This window comes from Acanthopagrus latus, chromosome 16, assembly GCF_904848185.1.
Source record: "Acanthopagrus latus isolate v.2019 chromosome 16, fAcaLat1.1, whole genome shotgun sequence".
Lineage (NCBI taxonomy): Eukaryota > Metazoa > Chordata > Actinopteri > Spariformes > Sparidae > Acanthopagrus > Acanthopagrus latus.
Window position 1 is genome coordinate 4561433 of NC_051054.1, and position 20916 is coordinate 4582348.

The window sequence follows — 20916 nt, forward strand, 5'->3', positions numbered from 1 at the left end:
AGTTAGTTTGATTTCATCTGTAATTTTAATAAATTTAGAGTGTCAGTCTAATGAATATGTTGGAATATAATTAGGCTTATTCAGACATCTCTAATCATCCTTGTATATTTAGAGTTGGCAGGAGGAAGTGCTGGTTTATCAAGAGGAGATGGAGGGCCTCAGTCTCTTGGCTCAGCAGGTTCTGGATGAGACTCATATTAGCAGCCAGATCAGTACCAGAGCCACCAAGATTACGGCCCGCTACCACGTGCTGCTACTACATTTACTGGTAAGACGAATCTTTTCTCTAAATCGGTGGTTTGACATACATTTGTCAAGGTGTCAAACATTCTCGTGTTCTACTCCCTCTTCCTTTACGTTGCAGGAGACGATCAAACAGCTCCAGGAGGAGGTGTCTTGCATTGAAGAGGCTCAGTGTGTATTTGGCACCTTCTCAGACTGGCTTGGCACAGCTCAGAATAATTTCAGCACTGTGGCAATCAGTGTTGATGCAGTGGATCGCTTTGCTATGGAGAGAAAAATGAAAAAACTAGAGGTAGACTCTCTGATATTCCCTCTGTAAATGATTGTTTGCTTGTCTATTTGCAATAATAAAAGCACCAATATGTTCTGTATGTTTCAGGCTCTTCAGGCAGACATGGAACAAGGTCACACTTATCTGAAGACAATGAGGGAGAAGACAGAGCGAGCCATGGCATTCTTGGAGGAACCTGAAGCAAAGCAGCTGGAGGAGGAGGTGGACGCACGTCTCCTCCAATTAAAGGAGTTGATGGAAGCTCTGCGCACAGAGCACAGCTCCCTTGAGAAATGTATCTCCCTCTCTAAAGACTTTATGGACAAATACAAGGGCCAGGCCCAGTGGCTGACGGAGACCAAGAACCTTTTAGCATCAAGTGTAGAGCCCAAAGCTGAACTCTACCAGAAGAAGGCTCAGCTAGCCAAGTACAAGGTGATTTAATACCAATTAATCTTTTCTTTCTAAGTAGTAAAATAGAGATAGGAAACTAAAAGATTTAATCTGTGATGTTTTGCTCACTTCCCATTTGTGCAGACCATCCAGCAGACAGTGCAGTCACATGAGTCAGCAGTGAAATCCGTCTTTGAGAAAGGAGAGGCCCTGCTCGACATCGTCCACGACGCCACGATAAGTGACAAGATGAAAAAGATGCAGGCTGACTACCAAGATCTCTGCTTGGCAGCTAAGGTATGAGCACTGTGAGCAGCTGTGAACTTCTTTGAGCCAGTGTGAGTATGGACGCTTCATCAGTAAAGGTGATGATGAAGTCCAGAAGTGTAGTTATTATTACAAGCAGAGTTTTTCACATTTTATAACATCATTCATCCAAACCTTTAGAACAAACATCTAACTGGAATATTAGCAGACACATGATGGAGCAACATGTCACACAGCTACTTGAATCTCTGTGTTTGGCTGTGTGCTGGCCTTCAGACTCAGGTCCAGAACCTTGTGGAGTGGGTGAAGGAGCACGAGGATTACAACAGTGAATTGCAGGAAGCGGAGAAGTGGCTCTTACAGATGTCCAGCAGACTGGTCACCTCAGACTCCATGCAGACCACCGGGATGGAGATGGCCACTCAGCAACTTGCCAGACACAAGGTGACCTGGACCATTAGAGACCTATTACTTAAGAAAATCTCTGAATTCAGGATGAGTTGTCATGTAAGGTCCCATTTTTTATTTTGAATACATGACCGTCCTATTTCAGGCAATAATGGAGGAGATAGCCAGTTTTGAGGAGCGTCTCACCAGCTTGAAGCAGAAAGGAGAAGATCTTGTCGCCAGCTGTACGGACCAAGTTCAAGCTAAGATCAGTCAGCAAGTCCAAGCTCACCAGCAGGGAACCAGAGACAGTTACTCTGCCATTTGCAGCACTGCCCAGCGTGTGAGTAATACAAGACTACAACCACAGATCTCTCATCATCTTATTTTTCTTGGGGTCTTTTCTCAGAGACCCCAACATTTGATAATTTTCAGAAAAAGGCTTTTTATGGTATGATATAATGTTAATTAAGGTCTTACCTCACCTTGCTGAACAGGTGTACCAGAGTCTGGACCGGGAGCTGCAGAAACACGTCAACCATCAGGACACTCTTCAGCAGTGCCAAACTTGGCTCACCGCAGTGCAGGAGGAGCTTCAGCTCAACGATCAGGGACCATCTGGTCTGCAGGAAGCACTGAAGCAGGTAACTGACACTGCTCACAACCCTTGGAATGCAGTGATTGTGATAAAGTATTTTTCTAACATTTATTTTGCTTCATTACTTTCTCAGGTGAAGCATTACAGGGCCCTTCAGGAGCAGGCCAGCACTTACCTGGACCTGGTGTGTTCTGTGTGTGACCTGTCTGATGATGCTGTGAGAGTGGCGGCTGCTCAGGTCCAGCAGATCAAACTCACGGTCAGTAATTGTTGCCTCCTTGTCCACTGTACAAACTGAAAGACTCATTTTATGATGTGAATTGACTGATTTTAATGTGCCAGTGTCCTTTAGTTGCCCTTTTGCTTGCTACCATGAGAATTCTGGTTACTTTTTTTTTTTTTTTTATTTCCAGCAAAAGTTTCACCAACTTTGTGAAATCATAGTTATCATCTGGGTGTGGATGATGAGAGCCGATTTCTTCGGAGAGATTTAGTCATCAAGTTTTATCATCTTTAGATACGAATCCCCAATAATCTGGCCTGGTGGGTTCTGAAGTGTACGCTTTTATAAACATCTGTAACAACAGCGGGTTTTTCCTTGCCCAGTCCCTTCACCCTCTTTACGTAATATTGCTGCATTTGCAAGAAGAAAATCTCTCTCGACCATATTTTTATCCTTCAGTCATGAATAATATAATCTGATACCATGTCTTATCTTTGTCTGTGTCTCAAACCTTGAGGCGTTGGTTTGAAATTTGGGTCATATGCTTATTATGTCTTTCTGGATCTGAAACCTTTTTCACTTTTTTAAGTCTGATCATATACTTATAGTAAAACAAACCTATTGTTTTTGATATTTTTATATTTTTAAATATACAATTTTGCAAATATTGACTGTAGAACGGCAATAACGTGTTTGCAGATAGAGGAAAGGATGTCCAGTGCCCAGGAGCTTTCAGAAGGTTGGAGGGAGATCAAGGAACAGAAGCAAGATCTCAGCAGCCTGTTCCAGGACATGGAGCAGCAGCTCCTCAGTTTCTCCAGACGGCCAGCAGAGCTGGAGACCAAGATAGCTCAAAATATGTTGTCACAAGCCAAGGTGGGGAACAGTATCATCACCATTAATATCTTGACAAGGCACACATCAAAATACACTACATGAGTCTAATCTTAACTATCCGTTGCGGTCTCATCATGGTTATCTTGGTGATTTTGTTATTATACCTAATCCAAAATTTTGGCCCTGGTTTGAGGGATTAAAGAGGGATCTGCTTACTGTTTGTATTTATTTTGGGTTACCATCCAGTATATTGCTTTTCACACAGGAATGCAGCCAGCAACTGCAGTCTAAACAGAGTGTCCTGACCAAGATGACAGAGACTGTGAGCAGATTGACTGGCGGCCAGGACTCTCCGGAACACGCAGAGCTCGACCGTCTGAGCCATTCCTGGCTGGAGCTCTGTCACCAGGCGAACAAGCTGCAGAGCCAGAGAGAGGAGGACCTGCAGAGGTCGAAAGAATACCACGACTGTATCACTGCAGTGGAGGCGCTGTTTGAACAGGTGTCCAAAGAGTGGGACAATCTGGCCAGGTGTGTTTGTAAATCAAGTATACATTAAAATTCATCACATACTGCTGTGCTGTTATTCTAATAATCACTTGAAAGGAACAAAACCAAAAAGTTTGATTCAGGCTGTGAGAAGAGCAGTCGTGATGATTTCTTTCAGTACATAAATCTGAGCTCAATGCCATCATTGTAATCACCTTGAGAGCTAATTATTAAATCAAAATTGATTCTCTTTAGTCTTTATTTCAGGCCTCTAAAAATTAAAATCTGTAATCTTCACAGTTGTCACATCTCCCACACAACACTTGTGTAATTCCTTTTCTTTTTGGGTCACAGAACGGATGCTGAAAGTTCATCTCAGCATTTGGAAGCGTTACGGAAGCTTGCCGTAACTCTGGAGGAACAAAAGGGCACTCTTGAAGATCTCAAGGAACAGAAACAAAAAGTCATCCAACATTTGAACTTGGATGACAAGGAGCTGGTGAAAGAGCAGATCAGCCACTTTGAGCAGCGATGGTCTCAGATGCAAAACCTCATTGAGAAGAAAATCCAGGACTCGGTGGTGACCCTTGAAGACATGGGCCAAGTGGAGGCCCGTCTGAGAGAGGCTCGCGATTGGGCAGAGGAGCAGCAACCTGCCCTGTCTGAGGCCATGAAGATGAGTCCTCCTCCAGAGCTGGCTCAAAGCTTCCTGTTTGACCATCTTAGCATCTGCAGCGAGTTGGAGGCCAAGCAGCTCTTGTTATCACAGGCCATGGCTGATGCTGACAGGGTGCTGGCCCGGCTGGGCCTCAGTGAACGGCAACGTCTGCAGCAGCTTATTACAGACACCCAATGTGAAGTGGAATCTCTGAGTGAGAAGGTTGTGCAGCGCAGGAAACACCTCAGCAAGGCCTTCACAGAGAGGACACAGTTCCTGATGGCTGTGAACCAGTCTATCTCCTGGGTCCAGCAGAATGAGAAGAAGGCTCAGTCAGAGGAATACATCGCTTTGTTACCTGATGACCTCGCCAAGCAGGTCAGAACATGTCGAAACATCCAAAGCAGTCTGAAAGCCTATCAGAGCGAGCTGACCTCGTTGTGGTCTCAGGGAAGGGACCTGATGAGGGACGCCAGCGAGGAGGAGAGGAATGAGATTCTCACAAAGTTGCAGGAGTTACAAAACATCTTTGACAAAACATTACATAGATGTGGCCAGAAACTTCAGGAGCTGGAAAAAGTATTTGTCTCTAGGAAGTATTTCAAGACTGATTTGGAGAAAATCTGCCTGTGGATAAAACAAGCTGACATCGTCACCTTCCCTGAAATCAATCTGATGGTTGGAGATGCTGAATTGGAAGCGCAGCTGCTGAAGTATCAACATATAGTCGAGCAGGCAATTGAATACGAGAATCTCCTCCTCATTGTACAAAGAGCTGGCCAAGAAATCTTGCCTAGTTTGAATGAAGTAGACCACTGCTATTTGGATGAGAAACTCAACACCCTCCCCCAGCAGTATAATAGCATATTAGCACTAGCCAAAGAAAAACAGGAGAAAATCCAGCAGGCCATTCTCACGAGGAATGAGTACACCTCCTTCATAGATGTAACTCACAAAGCACTAAAAGAGCTCGAAGAACAGTTCAATAATCTGGGCACACAGCCTGTCGGGCTGCAAACAGAAGAGGTACTCAGGTTGCAGAGTGATTACAAAGCAATCCAAGCAGACCTGAGCAACCTGGGTCTAGCTGTGAGTGAGCTGAACCAGAAGAAAGAGGGATTTCGTAGCACCGGTCAACCATGGCGTCCAGAGGAAATGACCCAGCTTGTGAGCTTGTACAATGGCCTGAAGAGGTTGACTGAACAGAAAGTAGAACATCTGGATGAGACCTTGGAGTCATTCGAAGACCACAAGGCAATGGCTTTGCAGGTTGACTCTCAGTTAAAGGCCACAAAAGAGCAGCTGGTAAAAGTGAATGCAGAGACGCAGTCAGCTGAGGAGAGGCTGAAGAACTACCACGCACTGGCGGGGAGTCTGCAGAGTGCCAACTCTCACTTGTCAAGGCTCATGGAGCAGATGGACACTCTTGCACCCCGTGTGGACCAAGCAGCTCATGATGCCTCTAAAGAACAAGTGGTTCTGTGGCAGGATGAGCTGCGATCTCTGCAGGCTGCAGTTGGGGAACTGATTGAAGAGTGTGAGGTCAGATTTGTCCAAAGTAAAGATTTTGAGACAGAGATGAAAAGGACACTGGACTGGCTGCAGCAGGTCAGGGACGAACTGGGCTGCGCTGTGATTGTTGATGTGAGGGTGGAGAAAGTTCAGGAGGAGATCAGAAAGCAGCAAATCATGCAAGAGGAAGTACAATCACGACTGAGGATAGTGGCTGCTCTGAGCAGCAGGGAGAAACAGGAGCACATCAGTGCAAATGAGCTCGTCCCAGAGCATGTAGATACAAGCTTAGAAGAAATGGCAAAGCTGCAGGCAGACGTTCAGAAAGCACTCAGCTCCAAACAGGTGGGATACCGCTATGTTCAACAATCTAAAAACTTAATAATCATTCATTCATTTTAGTGAAGTTCTTAAAGTTTTTTGTCTTTGTTGCTTTTTATGTAAAGATCACTCTTGAGGACGCCCTGGTGTTGTGCCAGAAGTACCACTTCAGGATGCAGTCAGCCTGTGAATGGCTGGAGGATGCCGTGTCCTTCCTGCAGCAGGCAAGCCAGGGTGTGGACGTGGAGAACTACGAGGAGTGTCTCCGGCAGCAGGTGGACATCATGACCACGGAGCAAGAGTTCCTCATCCACTTGGAGGAGCTGCAGGCTCTGTTACCTCAGCTGGAGAACCTGGTCAACCCCACAGCTAAAGAGCAGCTCCGTGTGAGCATTGAGTCAGCGAAGCAGAGAGGCATGGAGGTTCGAGATCAGCTGCAGTGTCATCAGGATGTCCTTCACAGGTTGTAAAATAACTAAATGAGTAATGGTGCACAGTGACAATATGGGCCTTTTGTCAGTAATGGCATTTCATCCTCTAATGTTTATTTTTGTTTTTCTTAGCTGTGTGGCTCAGTGGAAATCCTATCAGGAGGCGAGACAGACTGTCATTGAGCTCATGAATGAGGCTGAAAAGAAGCTGACTGAATTCTCAACTGCAAAGGCAGCCACAAGCCAAGAGGCTGAAGATAAGCTCTGCAGTCATCGGGTATGAGGAACCAAAACAAAGTCATTTTCCATACAACAAACAGGTGGTGCCTCTTTGAATGTTGTGCACTTAATCTGTTTATTGTCTCTTGATTTGTCAGTCACTTGTGTCACTGGTGAATGGCTTCCAAGAGAAGCTGAGTGGTTTGGAGGAGCAGGCTGCCCAGCTTGAGCTGGTGGGGAGTGATGCCAGCAAGGCCACCATCAGCCGCTCGATGACCACTGTGTGGCAGCGCTGGACACGCCTGCGAAGCGTAGCGAGAGGACAGGAGAGAGTACTAGAGGACACGGCACAGGAATGGAGGACTTTTAGAGAAAAGGTAAGCAGACTGATTTCATAAATAAGTAAAAATTTAGCTTTTTACCTGCATCTGAACCTTCATAATCATTTCATTTTAGATGGTGAAGGTGAGAGCAGTCTGTGATGAGCTCCAGAGTCGTTTCCCTGACAGTGCCGTGGAAAAGGCCTCCAAAGCCACCCTGCAGTCTCTGTTGGACCAACACGACTTGCTGAGCCAAGACTTGGAGAGAGAGCTTTCCTCCCTCATGCTGCTGCGCCAGTATGCTCTCAGCTTGCTGCATGACGTGGAAGTGCCTTCCCCAACAAGCGAGCAGGACGAACTGCCCAGTCTGAAAGAGATCAGAGCTGTGCAAGACCACATGGAAAGGTAGAAGACAAAGCTACAAAGCTGATGCCATCAGTTGTTTCATTTAATTGAGATGTTTTTAAATGAAGCAATTTTCCTCTTTGCCTCCAGCCTTCTGACACAGTCCAGGACTAAGCGAGCTCAAGCAGCTCAGGAACTGAGAGACAGAGAGGAAGTGGAGAAGGAACTTAGTGTTGTAAAAGCCTGGATTCAGGAGACCAGGGAGCTTCTTCTCAATCCCACACCAGACATTGATTCTCTGCTGCAAGAGCTCGAGGTATATCTCCTATTGTTGTGCTTTTGTTACCTTAGAATGAGTCTTTCACATCTACAGAGGCATTTAGAAGACATTTCTGATTAATACCACTAAAACATAAAGAAACATCTTTCCGATTTTACAGACAACCCCCAAAAGCATTATTATTTCTGAGAAAAGTTACATGTGTCGACCATTTGTTGTGTTTAGGTTGTACATGGAGAAGTGATCACGTATCGTCAGAATGTGGATAAATTAGCAGAGCAACAACAGAGCAAGTACCTGGACCTCTACACCATACTGCCCTCTGAAATCTCCATGCAGCTAGCTGAGGTCTCACTTGCGTTGGGTGCCATCGAGGATCAGGTACTTTATCAGCTAAAATATGTTAAGATCCCGCACGGGAACACTGTACAGAATGTAGTCATGTGGCATTTGATGTCATTTCCACATTTGGCGTTTTCTAGGTTCTTTCAAAAGAGAGAGAAATTCAGAAAACCAGAGAAATTAAAGAGGACTTCAGCTCAAGACTCCATGACATCTCTGAGAAACTCAAAGCAATCTCGGCTAAATTCAAGGAAAAATCTCCTGATGTTGATCACGCCAAAGAGGAGGTCAAGGTGGGACAAGTCTCCTGGTTTCTGTTAGAGAAATGTTAATACTTTTGGTTTGAAATGCTAAGTTAAACTACAATTCAGGATATTATCAGGATGTGAAATTAGACTTGATTTCATTTCTTTTTCTCAGAGCCTGGCTGAGGACTTGGACAGTTGTGGTCGCACCCTCTCAGAGCTGGATGCTGCTGTGCAAGAATTTGGCCGCAGAAACCCCCTGCTGGCCAAACAGCTCGGTGACGCCATCAGCAAGCTATCCGAGATGCATCACCACACAACACGGCTCGCAGACTGCCGGAACAACTGGCTCAAAAAGGTTTACTTTTTTTCAGCTCTCCTGTACATAGTATAGCTGTTGTGCTGTTCTTTTTTTTTTGCTGTAACATTCTTATCTTGGCTCCTCAGGCTGTCTGCTATTTGGATGAGTATAATGAGATGCTCGACTTCATTGTGAGGTGGTCAGAGAAAGCCAGAAGCCTATTGAGGGCAAACATCATCTGGAACTCCTCTGTGCATCTGCAGGAGCAGATACGGATGTATCAGGTGGGTTTCGGGTCCAGAAAAGTATCCTCAGAGGTTCTATTGTGATATTCAAATACAGACATTTGCCTTCTTAAGAATTATTACTGTGCTCTCTGTCCTCCTCCACCTTTCAGCTATATATATCCAAATGCTTATCAGTGCACAGTTCACATCAGGATTTTTCCCCATGCATGCATTTAATTCTGGCACAGGTTGTAGGGAATCAACCAGGAGACCATTCTACACGTGCGTTTCATTCACTCCCTTGTTGTCCTGTGTTTAGGCTGTCCTTCGTGAGTCTCGAGAGCTCCATGGAGACCTGGAGTCAATGGCAGAGAAAGTGGAGCTTCTGTCCGAGGTGCTGCAGGTCGAGACTTTGAGCCAGCAGGTTTGTGAACTCAGTCGACACACTGAGGAGCTTCAGCAAAGCATCAAGATTCGGCTGCAGAGCTTGGAGGATGCAAATAAGGTACAATTTGACTCGTTTGTACCATTCATGTATTGCCTTTTTTCTTGTTTTTATTACATTTTGACTTTTAGAATTTGCCTGAAGGAGTATGAGTACTTGTAGCTCATACCTTGTGCTTTATGTCCTCAGAGTATGGAAGCCCTGGAGTATGAAGTTAAGGCCCTGCATGTTGCTCTGGAGCAGGTCCAAGCCACACTCACCTCACCAGAGTTGGCTCGCCAGAGCCTAAAAGAACAGCTGGCTCAGAGACAAGTAACCACATCATATATAAAATAATCCATGATATACCTGACTTGTCTTAAAGCACCTTGGCTGCTTACTTTGCCAACTGTAGTTTGTTAATAGTTCCACACAATATGAACTTTCCCTGTTTTTACAGCGACTGTTGGCAGATATGGAGAGCTTCAAGCAGCAGGTGCAGGCAGTGCAGCTGTGTCAGAGTGCTCTGCAGGTCCCAGAGGAAGTGATGCCGAATCTTGCCATCTGCCGCACAGCGCTGCGTCTGCAGCAAGAGGCCAGTCACTTGCAGCACGTGGCCATCCAGCAATGCAACATCCTGCAGGTACAGTAGGGGGCACTATTTCTGCATCACAGTGAAATCATATTGCTGTCAATTCTTTCTAGTGACATTCATAAGACACCAGTTTCTTTCTAATTAAACCATATAATTCACACGATTCTCTGCATATTTTAGTGGAGTACTCAACATTTTGGAGAACTATTAATCTAACTAACAAAGCCATTTCTTTTCTTATCCAGGAGGCAGTCGTGCAGTACGAGCAGTATGAACAGGAAGTCAGAGACCTCCAGGGGCTGATAGAGGAAGCACACCGTGTCATTCAGGACCGAGAGATCCCCACAAACAACATCCAGGAGCTGCAGGCCCAGATCCTCCACCATGAAGTACAATACATTCATTTACTTACTTAGCCCAACTTTCCTGTACAGGGAAGGAAGGTATTGAGAGGAACGAGTCCTAGACAACTGATGTATAAGTGGAGTTTTTATTAAGCATAAAAAAACAACCAAACAAACCCATAAAATGGCTCCATAAAGTTTTTGTGTATTAAATCAAGGTTCCTTTTGCTCAGTCAGTTGTACAAAAAGCAGATCCACTGTTCTGCAACATGTGTATTTAGTCAACTTATTCAGACATTCTCTGTACAGGCTAAATTTTCCTCACAACTGCATATTAAGTTCCAAATTTTGTATTTTTTAATAGGAACTGGCCCAGAAGATCAAAGGTTACCAGGAGCAGATCGCCTCTCTAAACTCAAAATGCAAGATGCTGGCTGTGAAGGCCAAACACGCCACCATGCTGCTGACAGTGAGTGATGTGGAGGGGCTGCCTGAGGGGCTGCAGGAGATGGAGGAGGAGAAATCCAAGAAATCTTCAGCACAAGCTGTCATGGTGAGACAGAGAACTTCATATACCAAAGCTAACAAAGGACTCTGCATCATCAGTAATTGCTTTGCCTAACTGATAAACCTCTTGACTCATTTTGCTATTTCTGGCTTTGGTTTAAAGTGTGCGCTGTGCCACTTTATCTAACACAACATCTCTGATTAATCTCTCCCGATCCACCTCGCATGTCTGCTCTTCTGTTAATGTGTCTTGCATGGCGTGTCAGATGACGGCTGGCCGCTGTCACACCCTCCTGTCTCCTGTAACTGAGGAGTCTGGGGAGGAGGGCACTAACAGCGAGGTATCTTCTCCTCCTGTCTGTCGCTCTCCTTCTCCCATCACTCACACTGAAGTCACTATAAGCAAGGTATCTACCTTCTCTCTTGATAACTTTTTTCCCAGTCACTCTGGTTTTTCAGCAAAATAATCTTTCTCTAAATTTTGTCTTAAGTGTATAGTTAAAACAAACTCAATCATTAAATACAATCGATAAATTAAAAAAGGTAAAAACAAATCAAGGGAAGTATTAATCCATAGCTCTGCCTGCACCTGCAATTCATCATGACTAACTTGAATTTGATGAATTTGGGGGCTTTACAGTCTTTCTCTCTGTTTACCATCTGTTCCATAACTAATTTGTCTGATGCTGACGCTGTTCGAATTTGTTTTTTAGATGGGAAGAGGAACACTCACAAGAGCTCCCATCCAAGAGTTATACGACCCGACATTTGAGTCTGTAGCCAACTTAGATGACTTGCAGCGCTCATGGGAGACGTTAAAGAATGTGGTATGTGAATAATACGAGGCGTCAGCTCGGTGGTTTATTGATTCTCAGTGACCGTTATCATGTTTTCAGGCTTTGCACATTTACATCCTCCAATTTGTATTCCAACAGATCAGCGAGAAGCAGAGGTCTCTCTACGAAGCTCTGGAAAAGCAACAGCATTACCAGAGTTCACTCCAGTCAATCTCTTCTAAAATGGAGGCTCTGGAGGCCAAACTGAGCGAGCCTCTGGAGGCAGATAAAAGCCCAGATAGCCACTTTAGGGCACATGAGGTGAGTCTATATAACGGAAATAAAGTTTTTGAATAGTTTGATGGGGAGAGAGCTTTTAACATTGAGAGGAAAGGGAGTTGCCATACTTCTAGAATAATTGTAATGAATATATAGAATAATATATTGAAAAATATTGAAAGTACTATTTTACTAATGATGGAGGTCTATCAAAAATGTGTTTTGGGTCTCTTACGCCACCTTGATTTATATTTATGTTATCGTAGTGTACAGTAAAACATTATTTTTTAACATCATTGTTTTCCATAGCTTCAAGAAAAGTTGAATTGGGAATGACTGCTCTATTTCTATAAAATCAGTATTAAACTTCTCTACAACTGTTTTCCTCCTCAGGGTCTTATAGAAGAGATTCAGAGTGTGCAGGATGAAATAAACAGGCTGCAGACGAGCTTCACAGAGGATCTGGCCTCGAATGCTGTGGACTCAGATATGGCTGACCAGCTGGCCATGCAGTCCTCCCTCGCAGTGTTAGCTGAGAGGATGGCCACCATCCACATGAAGGCGTCAGGCAAACAGCAACTATTGGAGGTGAAGATTGTAAAAAATATATTACTACTAATAGGATAGTAGTCATAGTAATTGTGGACCAAAGAAATCAATATTCCAGCCCACACCAGGATGCGATTGACACTATTTTCACTATCAATTATATTACTGTGTTACTTAATTCATAAATGTGTTCTGTCCCAGGAGCGTGTGAGTGACCGTCTGGAGGGTCAGCGTCAGGAACAGGCCATACAGCTCTATCACAACCAGGCAGATGAACTGGACCAGTGGCTGATCAGAATGCGCAGTGCTGTAACCTTCATCCTTGAACCGAAACCTCTCGAGGAGGCAGATATGGAGGATCAGCTGGCTGAATGTCAGGTAAGAGCTCCCCTTGCTGTCCATTCAGAGCAATGCATGCAAACGCGTTCATTTCAGTTATTACTTAAGACTGTGAATTAAGTTATACTCATGAGGTCACAACTAACATATAGGTCAAAGTTGTGAGTAATGTGTCCTGGAGTAGTGTTTCCTAGCTGTTCAGCTATTGTCCCTGATCAGGACATTAATTCAAATTCACTGGTGGATAATTTACATCCATCTTATACTTCAATATTTTGTTTCCTTATCACATGTGGATCATCCCAGGGGGGCAGGAACCTCTCAGTTGATAAACAAGAGCATTACAGGAGTTAGAGGGGCATTCAGTAGGCTGGGCTTCTAAGCGACTGTAGCACTAGTCTTAAGCAGATTATGCAGATGGCTCTGTGTGAGAGAGGCCTGTTAGCAGCATAGGGCGGAGCAGTCAGGGGTTGTGGCTTTCAGACGATTAATAGATCCCGCTGCTGGGATTGGTGTTGGTGACAAAGCTGCTCGGATATCCAAGTAGGGGAATCCTAGAGCACGGCGAGGGTAAGGCAGGAGGGAGGGACAGAGAGTGACTCTCAGCCTCAGAATAACCTGCCAAAGCTGACCGCAGAGTCGTAGCAATGCCAATGGTGGACAAATGCTTCCTCAAACATGGGAACAGCACTCATTGACAGGCAGCGGTAACCAGTCTGGACTGAGAATGTTGTTTTGCACAGGAGAATTACTTTTGAATTTAAGCGTGAGCACATATGCTGCAGAGCGTGGAGCATGGAGGATTAGTGGTTATATGTTGCACAGGAAGCAAGGCGGGAAAGGTGGGCCAAGGATGACAGCAGAGGGAGAGCGCTCCCTGTCCTGTGGCTTGGAAAAGCTGCAGGTGTAGGGGGTTCAGCACGGGCCTGGCCCCCTGAGCGTCTGGAGGATCTTTTGCTGTCATCATGTTTGAGATGGCTTCTCTCCTCCTGGTACTGCAGAACATGCTGCTGGAAATTGAGGAGAAGGTGACCGCCCTGTCAGAGCTGTCCATGCACAGTGAGAACCTGCTGCTTGAGACAGACCGGACAGAAACGAGACAGGAAGCGGAGCAGTTGGCAAGAAAGTTACGAACGTTGAAGGGCGGCCTGCTGGAGCTGCAGAGGATGCTACAAGACAAGCAGACTGACATCCAGGTGAGGGGCTTCACGCTTTGAAAGCTGACAAATGTAATGATGAACTTTTTGAATGTTCAGGATTCCACCTGATGTTGGGTTCAGTTCACTGTGGGTACTTGAAAATATAGAGAGAAACATTTTTCAACATCACATATGCATTTTCTTGCCAATGGCACAATAACAAGACTTGCACTACTGTGTTCAATAGAGCATGATTAGTGTCTTGTTCATTATGTTGGGGTAGAGTTAGGGGTTATCTGTTGACAGGCCAAGCATAACAGCAAACTGAATGGTCAGCTAAAGCCTTAGTGAATATTTGTCCTACCCCTGTGCTTTAGCATTCTTGCTACGCTTTATAAAACATATTAATCAAAATTGGATTACTATGTTTGTCCTACTCCCTTGCTGAAGTGTGTTTTATTGAATGTTTTCTGATACATTGTCTGCTTTTTTTAGGGCTCTCTGCAGGAGCAGGAGGACAGTGAATCAGACTCAAGCCTCTCTCAGAGTCCCAGTGTGCAGGACTGGCTGGCCCAGGCCCGGACCACACGATCCCAACAACACCAGGACAGTCTACAGAGACAAAGGGTATAGTTTCCTTTTTTGGTTTCCACGTTTTGGTACTCCGTCTTCATTACAACACAGTGGTTTCTGATAAAACTGAAATATCCTCTCTGAAATTATTTGTATAAAAAAAGTTGAAAAAAATGCTTATACTATAATCGAAAAAAATAAATAATGATGCAGCTTAATAATGAACACCACAATGAAAATTATATCATACAAAGTCCAGTCTAATTGTCTGACATGTTTGCTTGTCAGGAACTGGAGGAGCAGCTGGCCGAACAGAAAAAGTTGCTCCAGTCGGTTGCTAGCAGAGGAGAGGAGATCCTCATCCAGCAGGCCTTACCCAGCAGTGCCAGGTATTTTGATTAAATACATATAAATCAAATACTAAAATCTTAAGTTAAGGTTTGCATTGATTCCTGTGGCAGGTTATAAATAATACCTGCAAAACATTTAGGTTACAAAATACAGGAGTTTTTGTTGTGTGTCATGCCCTGACACTTTGTCAACAGCTAAAACCCTTGAACCAGGTTGCGGGTTGCCAGATTGTGATGACAGATGGGTTAAACATTTTTCTATTGTGTTGATTGTTATTCAGGGACAATCTGATGGTGCTGTAATCATAATATAGTTTGAGTGCTGTGCAAATTACAGGAGTTTGCCAGAAGAAGAAAAAAAAAACTGTCAGATTGAAATTGAAATACAGGAGAAACACGGGAAGGCTGTGAGTGTGAGCAGGTTCATCATAAATGAAACACTAACTGATTCATGTTTCTGTCACTGTGCAGTACAACGGAGCCATTTTCACCAGCAGCTTTGGTTGAGAGGGAATCTCAGGCTGCTCAAGAGCAGATGAGGCAGAGATGGGAGAGCCTGAGACTGGAGCTCAAAACTAAACTGCAGCTCCTGCAGAAAACCCTGGAGCAGGACCACAAACAGCCGGTACGAACCTTATTATATTGTTAGTAAAGTGAGTTGAGAAAATCTGGGACTGTTGTTGACTTTCTGTATTTTGTCTTTGGTTTTTTTTTCGCAGGTATACTCAAGAGCTTCTCGTGTCACAACAGCTGGATCACTGTTCAAAGGAGAAACACAGGCTGACAAATCCTCCCTGAAGACTCTGTATGACAGTTTCAGACAAACAATCGAGGACATGACCACTCAGGTTTTACTTTTTCTTTAACATCCCTGCACACTTCAGTTTATTACTTACAACATATGTCAATGGAAATTTGCAACTCTCTTGCGTGTCCACAGCCTGGCGGTGGTGAAACACAGGTGCCGCAGATGGAACAGCAGCTCTACGCAGCTGTGTCATCCACCTCCTCCTGGCTGGATGGTGTGGAGAACAACGTCTTCTCTGGCTCCGTGTTGCTGGCTGAAAACACAGAGACCCAGCTACAAGAGCAGGAGGTACAATCAGGCCTTTTTGTGCAGTTTCTTTAATCATTGTAGAAAGATTCAGACAACAAATCACAGAGCTTGGTCTTTCAGTAGAAGTAGATGATAAGATAAAACATTCAAGAGAAAATCTTTTCGTATTCAGCTCAGAGCTATATTAACTCATACAAACTATCCTGAACTTTCCTCCAGACCTTAGAGAACGATGTGAGGCGTGTCACAGAGGACGTGAAGCTCAGCCAGGCTCTGCTTGCTGGGTCTTCAGTGTTGAAACAAGAGGACCGAGCGCTGCTAGAGGACAACCTCGACTGCCTGAAAGAGAGATTAGGTGCTCTGGGTTGTGCTCTGGGGCAACGCTGTGACAACATGAGGACCAGAGCACATGAGCTGACAGCCTACCAGGTTTGCTTGATATTTTGTATATCATGTGCATTTTATATTTTATCTTTCTTAATAAATGTCCTCTATACAAAATAAACTCCAACTCTTAGTTAGTTTCACAGTTTTACAACACACAACATGAACTTTTCTGGATGCATTTATCATAAACCCACATACCTTAATACAAATGTTCTATGAATGATCTTTTGTCAAATACAGACTGAGTTGCAACTTCTCCAAACCGCTTTAATTGAGACCAAGTGCCAGATCCTGCAGGCCTTAGCTGGAGCCATGGACAGACCAGCCTCAAAACAACTGGAGGTAATACACACTTTGGCAAAGGCATGCATGCACGCAAACCCATCAAAGCTTATAGAGAACAATAAATTGTTGATTGTGAATGTTGTACATTAGCACTGTCTTTTCTCTCAGGTTATTGCCAGCGCAGAAGAGAGCCTGAAAGACTTTGAACAGAGAATTACGGAACTCAAAAGCAGAGGAGCAACACTGCAGGCGGATCAGATATCAACTAACAAAATACTAAAGCTCCAGGTAACATCACTGACTGCTCTTAAACTTAAATTAGTTATCGTTGCTGCTTATTGTTCAGTTTAATACTTATTCATTCCTCAAAGTTCTAGTACGCAAATTCCTCCATTTTTTGGAGTAATTTAGGCAAACCAAAATGAAAACACAATCTTCTCTGTGTCTCTTTTCAGGATTCCTATGAGGAGCTGGTGATGACGGTGGGATCCCGGCGCACCGGGCTGAACCAGAATATGGCTCTGAAGGAGCAGTATGAGCGAGCTCTGCAGGACCTGACTGACCTGGTGGACACGGCTAAAGACAAGATGGCTGCCGATCAGAGGATCATTGCCAGCTCTGTGGATGAGGTCCAGAATCACCTGGACAAACATAAGGTTCGGTGCTCTTTGAGCTCTGTGAAGCTGGAAAGGCTGAAGCAATATTGTGAAAAAAATTGGCTCAGCAATTCGATTGTGTGTCTGGTTGTGTTTTCCAGGAGTTCTTCCAGGGTCTGGAGTCCCATATGATCTTAACAGAAACGTACTTCAGAAAAATTAGTGGTCTGATGCTGCCTAAAGAGAGTCAGGCCCTGGAGGAGACACTGGCTGAGGCTCAGAGCGTCCTCAAACAGGCTCACAGTAAAGGAGTAGAGCTGGAGTGTATCCTGGAGGTGAGAGAGGAAATATTACTTGTGTTAACCATTATTTTTCTAATGACAGCAAACAGGTACAGTCATTGAGAATCTGAGAATGTATATTATGTCATGTTCGACAAAATATTTACAATCTTATCTACAAATCTTTTATTAGACTTGGTGCCGCTTGGTGCAGGATTACCAGAGTCTGAACCGCCAATTGGAGGCAGTTGAAGGAAGTATCCCGACTGTCGGCCTGGTGGAGGAGACTGAAGAAAGGCTCATGGACAGAATCTCTTTGTATCAGGTACAAAAAAAGGACATTAAAAAGGCCAGCACACATGCCCACTATCTGTCAAACCTTCTGATGGATTCCACTCCAGCTACAATATCACGTTTCTCAGATTTTGTTGTCCTCTTCCACTCTGTGTAAAGGGTCTAAAGGGGAGACTGACTGAACACCAGCACAAGTTATACCAGGTGCTGGATGAGGGCAAACACCTCTTGCTGTCAGTGTGCTGTCCTGCTCTGGAGAACCAGCTCGCACTGCTGGGGGAACACTGGCTCAACAACACCAGCAAGGTCAACAAGGAGCTGCAGCGCCTGGAGGCCATCCTGAAACACTGGACCAGGTCAGACACACATGCACAGGCATTCAGTCAAAACACATCATATGACTGAAGACCATTTTGTAAAGGTCTTTAAGATGGAGAGCTTAACAATAATTAGTAACTGCACAGATCTCAGTTTAACCAAATGAAGGATTAAGATTCATAAGTAAATAGATTCTACCTGTGATTTCTGAACTCATGAATGAATTGTGGTTGTCCCTGCAGGTATCAGAGGGAGTGTGTAGAGCTCAGCCAATGGCTGCAGTCGGCTCTGGAGCGTCTGGAATTTTGGAATACGCAGGCGGTTTTAGTCCCTCAGGAGCTGGAGACTGTCAGAGACCATCTCTCAGCTTTCCTTGTGAGGACACAGATTATTTATTTTTCTTTCATCTTTTTTAATTTGTCTTCAGGAGATTTAGTTAATATCGATATATATACATAAAATCTAAGGTTGCTTAAAACTGTTTTCCTTTGACCAAATAATCTACATATGTCATTTCTTTCTTGTTCTTTTGTGGACAAAACAAGACTTTTAAAGACACCATCTTGGGCTTTTGGAACACTGACTGACATTTTACAAAATGTTCCACATTTCATAGACCAAGCCACCAATTAATTAATCTAGACATTAATCAACCGATTGATGAAATGAAAAAAAATGTTAGTTGCAGCCCTAATGCATAGTATTCACATGTTTGGTGAAGAAGACAGTACATCACTTTTTCCATAAAATATAATCATTTTGAATAAAATTCTAATTGCCAGGTCTCATATGTAATATGATCATAAAACACAGCTGATGATTCCTGTCACTCTCCATCTCAGGAGTTTTCAAAGGAAGTCGAAGGAAAGTCCAGCCTGAAGAGCTCAGTGATAACTGAGGGCAACCAGCTGCTGCGTCTAAAGAAAGTGGACACAGTGGTGCTGCGGACCGACTTGGCACGCATAGACAGCCAGTGGACTGAGCTGCTCACACGCATCCCAGTGGTCCAGGAGAAGCTGCATCAGGTATCGTCACATGCAGCCCGACTGAACAGGCTTAGCTGCTCTGGGGCAAATAGGATTACCCCTCTTTCTGCTGCTTCACTCGTATACATAAGTTTTCACACAGGGCTGCCCTCAAACTGTAAGCTTTTTGAGTGTATAATTAGCTGATCCAATGGGTGTAATGTGTGTTCAGATCCAAATGGAGAAGTTGGCCTCCCGTCATGCCATTTCTGAGCTGTTTAACTGGATATCACTGATGGAGAATGTCACCGAGGAGGATGAAGAAAACCTGAAGAGTGCAGTGGGGTCAAATGTGATTCAAGACTACCTGCAAAAATACAAGGTAATGTGTGTTCATTGCATGTTTGACTTTGTTTACAAAGTGAATTGTTGATAGAAGAGCAATATTTATCTACTTCATCTGTCTATTTTTTTTTTAATTTTAGCATGTATGCTAAGGATATCAAAGGTTTGAATCTGTGACTGCCATTTTTAATTGTAAATCTACTTCTGTTTCCTTCTCAGGGCTTCAGAGTAGATTTAAGCTGTAAGCAGCTGACAGTGGACTTTGTCAACCAGTCAGTGCTGCAGATCAGCGGTCAGGATGTGGAGAGCAAGCGCAGCGATAAGACAGACTTTGCTGAGAGACTGGGAGCCATGAATCGACGCTGGCAGATCCTACAAGGCCGCATCAATGAGAGGGTGAGGCCACTGATACTGTCAATGAAACTGTAGCTACTGGAGTCGTTTAAAAGTGCAAAAACAGGATGTCACAGTTTAATTTGTATAAAACCATGTGCAGATCCAATTCCTGGAGAGCCTTCTGGAGATGTGGTTGGAGTATGAGAGCAGCGTTCAGGCCTTGAAGTCCTGGATGGCAACTCAGGAAGAACGATTAAAGAGGAAAAATCGAATAGAGGATCTGACATCTGTGCAGAATGCTCTCAAAGACTGCCAGGTTTGCTGCTCACTCTGTGACAACACTCATTTACCAAAACAAGATTGCTATTGTTGTCACACTTTTCTGGGTCCATGTTTTAATATCATGTGAAAACTTTTAGGAAATGGAAGAGTTGGTGAAGGATAAAGAGAAAGAACTAGAGAGGGTTGAGGAGCAGGGCTGTGCCCTTGTCCAGAACAAGACCGATGAGGCCTGTGCTATCGTCATGGAGACACTCCAGGGTGTCAATCACACCTGGGCTAACCTGGACCACTTGGTAAGCACCCCTATTCTCTTGCCACTCTGTTTTTAGTGTGCTACTTCAGTTACACCTTTACAATTTACAGAATGTCTGAACTGTGTGTTTTTTCTCCACCTTGAACAGATCGGGCAACTAAAGATCAGCCTGAAGTCAGTGCTGGATCAGTGGAGTCTATACAAGAAGGCTTCAGAGGAGATCAATGGCTACCTGATGGAGGGAAGGTACTCTGTATCCCGTTTCCGTCTCCTCACTGGCTCCCTGGAGGCTGTTCAGCTGCAGGTGCAAAGTCTGCAGGTATGTCAGCACAAAGAGGCGATTGCATTAACATGTGTCTCTGAAATCTTGTTGTGATGAAGTTGATATTTATATTTTTTACCAGGGGAATAATTCTTAATATGTTTTTGTACACTGATTATCTTGCTACTGTATTAAATGTTGTGCTTTTTTGTCATCTGTGAAGGATTTGCAAGAGGAACTGGAGAAACAGGAGAGCAGTCTGAGGAAGTTTGGAGCCGTGACCCACCAGCTGCTGAGGGAGTGTCACCCGTCAGTCTCAGATTCACTCAACAACGCCCTGAAGGACGTCAATGCAAGGTGAATTCTATTAACTGTAATAGGTATATAATGTATTTAATCAGAAAACTTTAGCTGTCAAGGCAAGACACCTGTTTGATGTGCAGCCATTTTCTATTATTAGTTTCAATATCT

At 44.2% G+C, this 20916-nt stretch overlaps 1 protein-coding gene across 11 annotated transcripts in view; it reads left to right on the forward strand.

Moving 5' to 3' along the window:
• The window catches only part of syne1b (spectrin repeat containing, nuclear envelope 1b), a 78575-nt gene that overhangs the window by 42402 nt on the left and 15257 nt on the right, over positions 1–20916 (forward strand). For 10 of the 11 annotated variants that reach the window (XM_037071057.1, XM_037071066.1, XM_037071067.1 and 7 more), the window contains 51 exons: positions 113–268; positions 365–535; positions 623–949; positions 1052–1204; positions 1451–1618; positions 1728–1904; positions 2059–2205; positions 2293–2418; positions 3082–3258; positions 3485–3750; positions 4063–6223; positions 6325–6662; positions 6763–6907; positions 7008–7226; positions 7306–7574; positions 7665–7830; positions 8020–8175; positions 8277–8429; positions 8557–8739; positions 8829–8966; positions 9229–9414; positions 9544–9666; positions 9794–9976; positions 10174–10317; positions 10637–10825; positions 11046–11186; positions 11493–11606; positions 11715–11876; positions 12228–12422; positions 12585–12761; positions 13724–13918; positions 14357–14488; positions 14723–14823; positions 15256–15409; positions 15504–15632; positions 15725–15880; positions 16061–16270; positions 16469–16570; positions 16682–16801; positions 16969–17169; positions 17271–17444; positions 17584–17715; positions 17844–18040; positions 18245–18377; positions 18845–19027; positions 19200–19349; positions 19532–19708; positions 19809–19964; positions 20068–20223; positions 20332–20502; positions 20669–20802. In XM_037071057.1, the coding sequence (XP_036926952.1) occupies positions 113–268; positions 365–535; positions 623–949; positions 1052–1204; positions 1451–1618; positions 1728–1904; positions 2059–2205; positions 2293–2418; positions 3082–3258; positions 3485–3750; positions 4063–6223; positions 6325–6662; positions 6763–6907; positions 7008–7226; positions 7306–7574; positions 7665–7830; positions 8020–8175; positions 8277–8429; positions 8557–8739; positions 8829–8966; positions 9229–9414; positions 9544–9666; positions 9794–9976; positions 10174–10317; positions 10637–10825; positions 11046–11186; positions 11493–11606; positions 11715–11876; positions 12228–12422; positions 12585–12761; positions 13724–13918; positions 14357–14488; positions 14723–14823; positions 15256–15409; positions 15504–15632; positions 15725–15880; positions 16061–16270; positions 16469–16570; positions 16682–16801; positions 16969–17169; positions 17271–17444; positions 17584–17715; positions 17844–18040; positions 18245–18377; positions 18845–19027; positions 19200–19349; positions 19532–19708; positions 19809–19964; positions 20068–20223; positions 20332–20502; positions 20669–20802 (10673 nt within the window). The remainder of the gene's footprint in view (positions 1–112; positions 269–364; positions 536–622; positions 950–1051; positions 1205–1450; positions 1619–1727; positions 1905–2058; positions 2206–2292; positions 2419–3081; positions 3259–3484; positions 3751–4062; positions 6224–6324; positions 6663–6762; positions 6908–7007; positions 7227–7305; positions 7575–7664; positions 7831–8019; positions 8176–8276; positions 8430–8556; positions 8740–8828; positions 8967–9228; positions 9415–9543; positions 9667–9793; positions 9977–10173; positions 10318–10636; positions 10826–11045; positions 11187–11492; positions 11607–11714; positions 11877–12227; positions 12423–12584; positions 12762–13723; positions 13919–14356; positions 14489–14722; positions 14824–15255; positions 15410–15503; positions 15633–15724; positions 15881–16060; positions 16271–16468; positions 16571–16681; positions 16802–16968; positions 17170–17270; positions 17445–17583; positions 17716–17843; positions 18041–18244; positions 18378–18844; positions 19028–19199; positions 19350–19531; positions 19709–19808; positions 19965–20067; positions 20224–20331; positions 20503–20668; positions 20803–20916) is intronic. The other variant, XM_037071062.1, reaches the window with a different exon arrangement.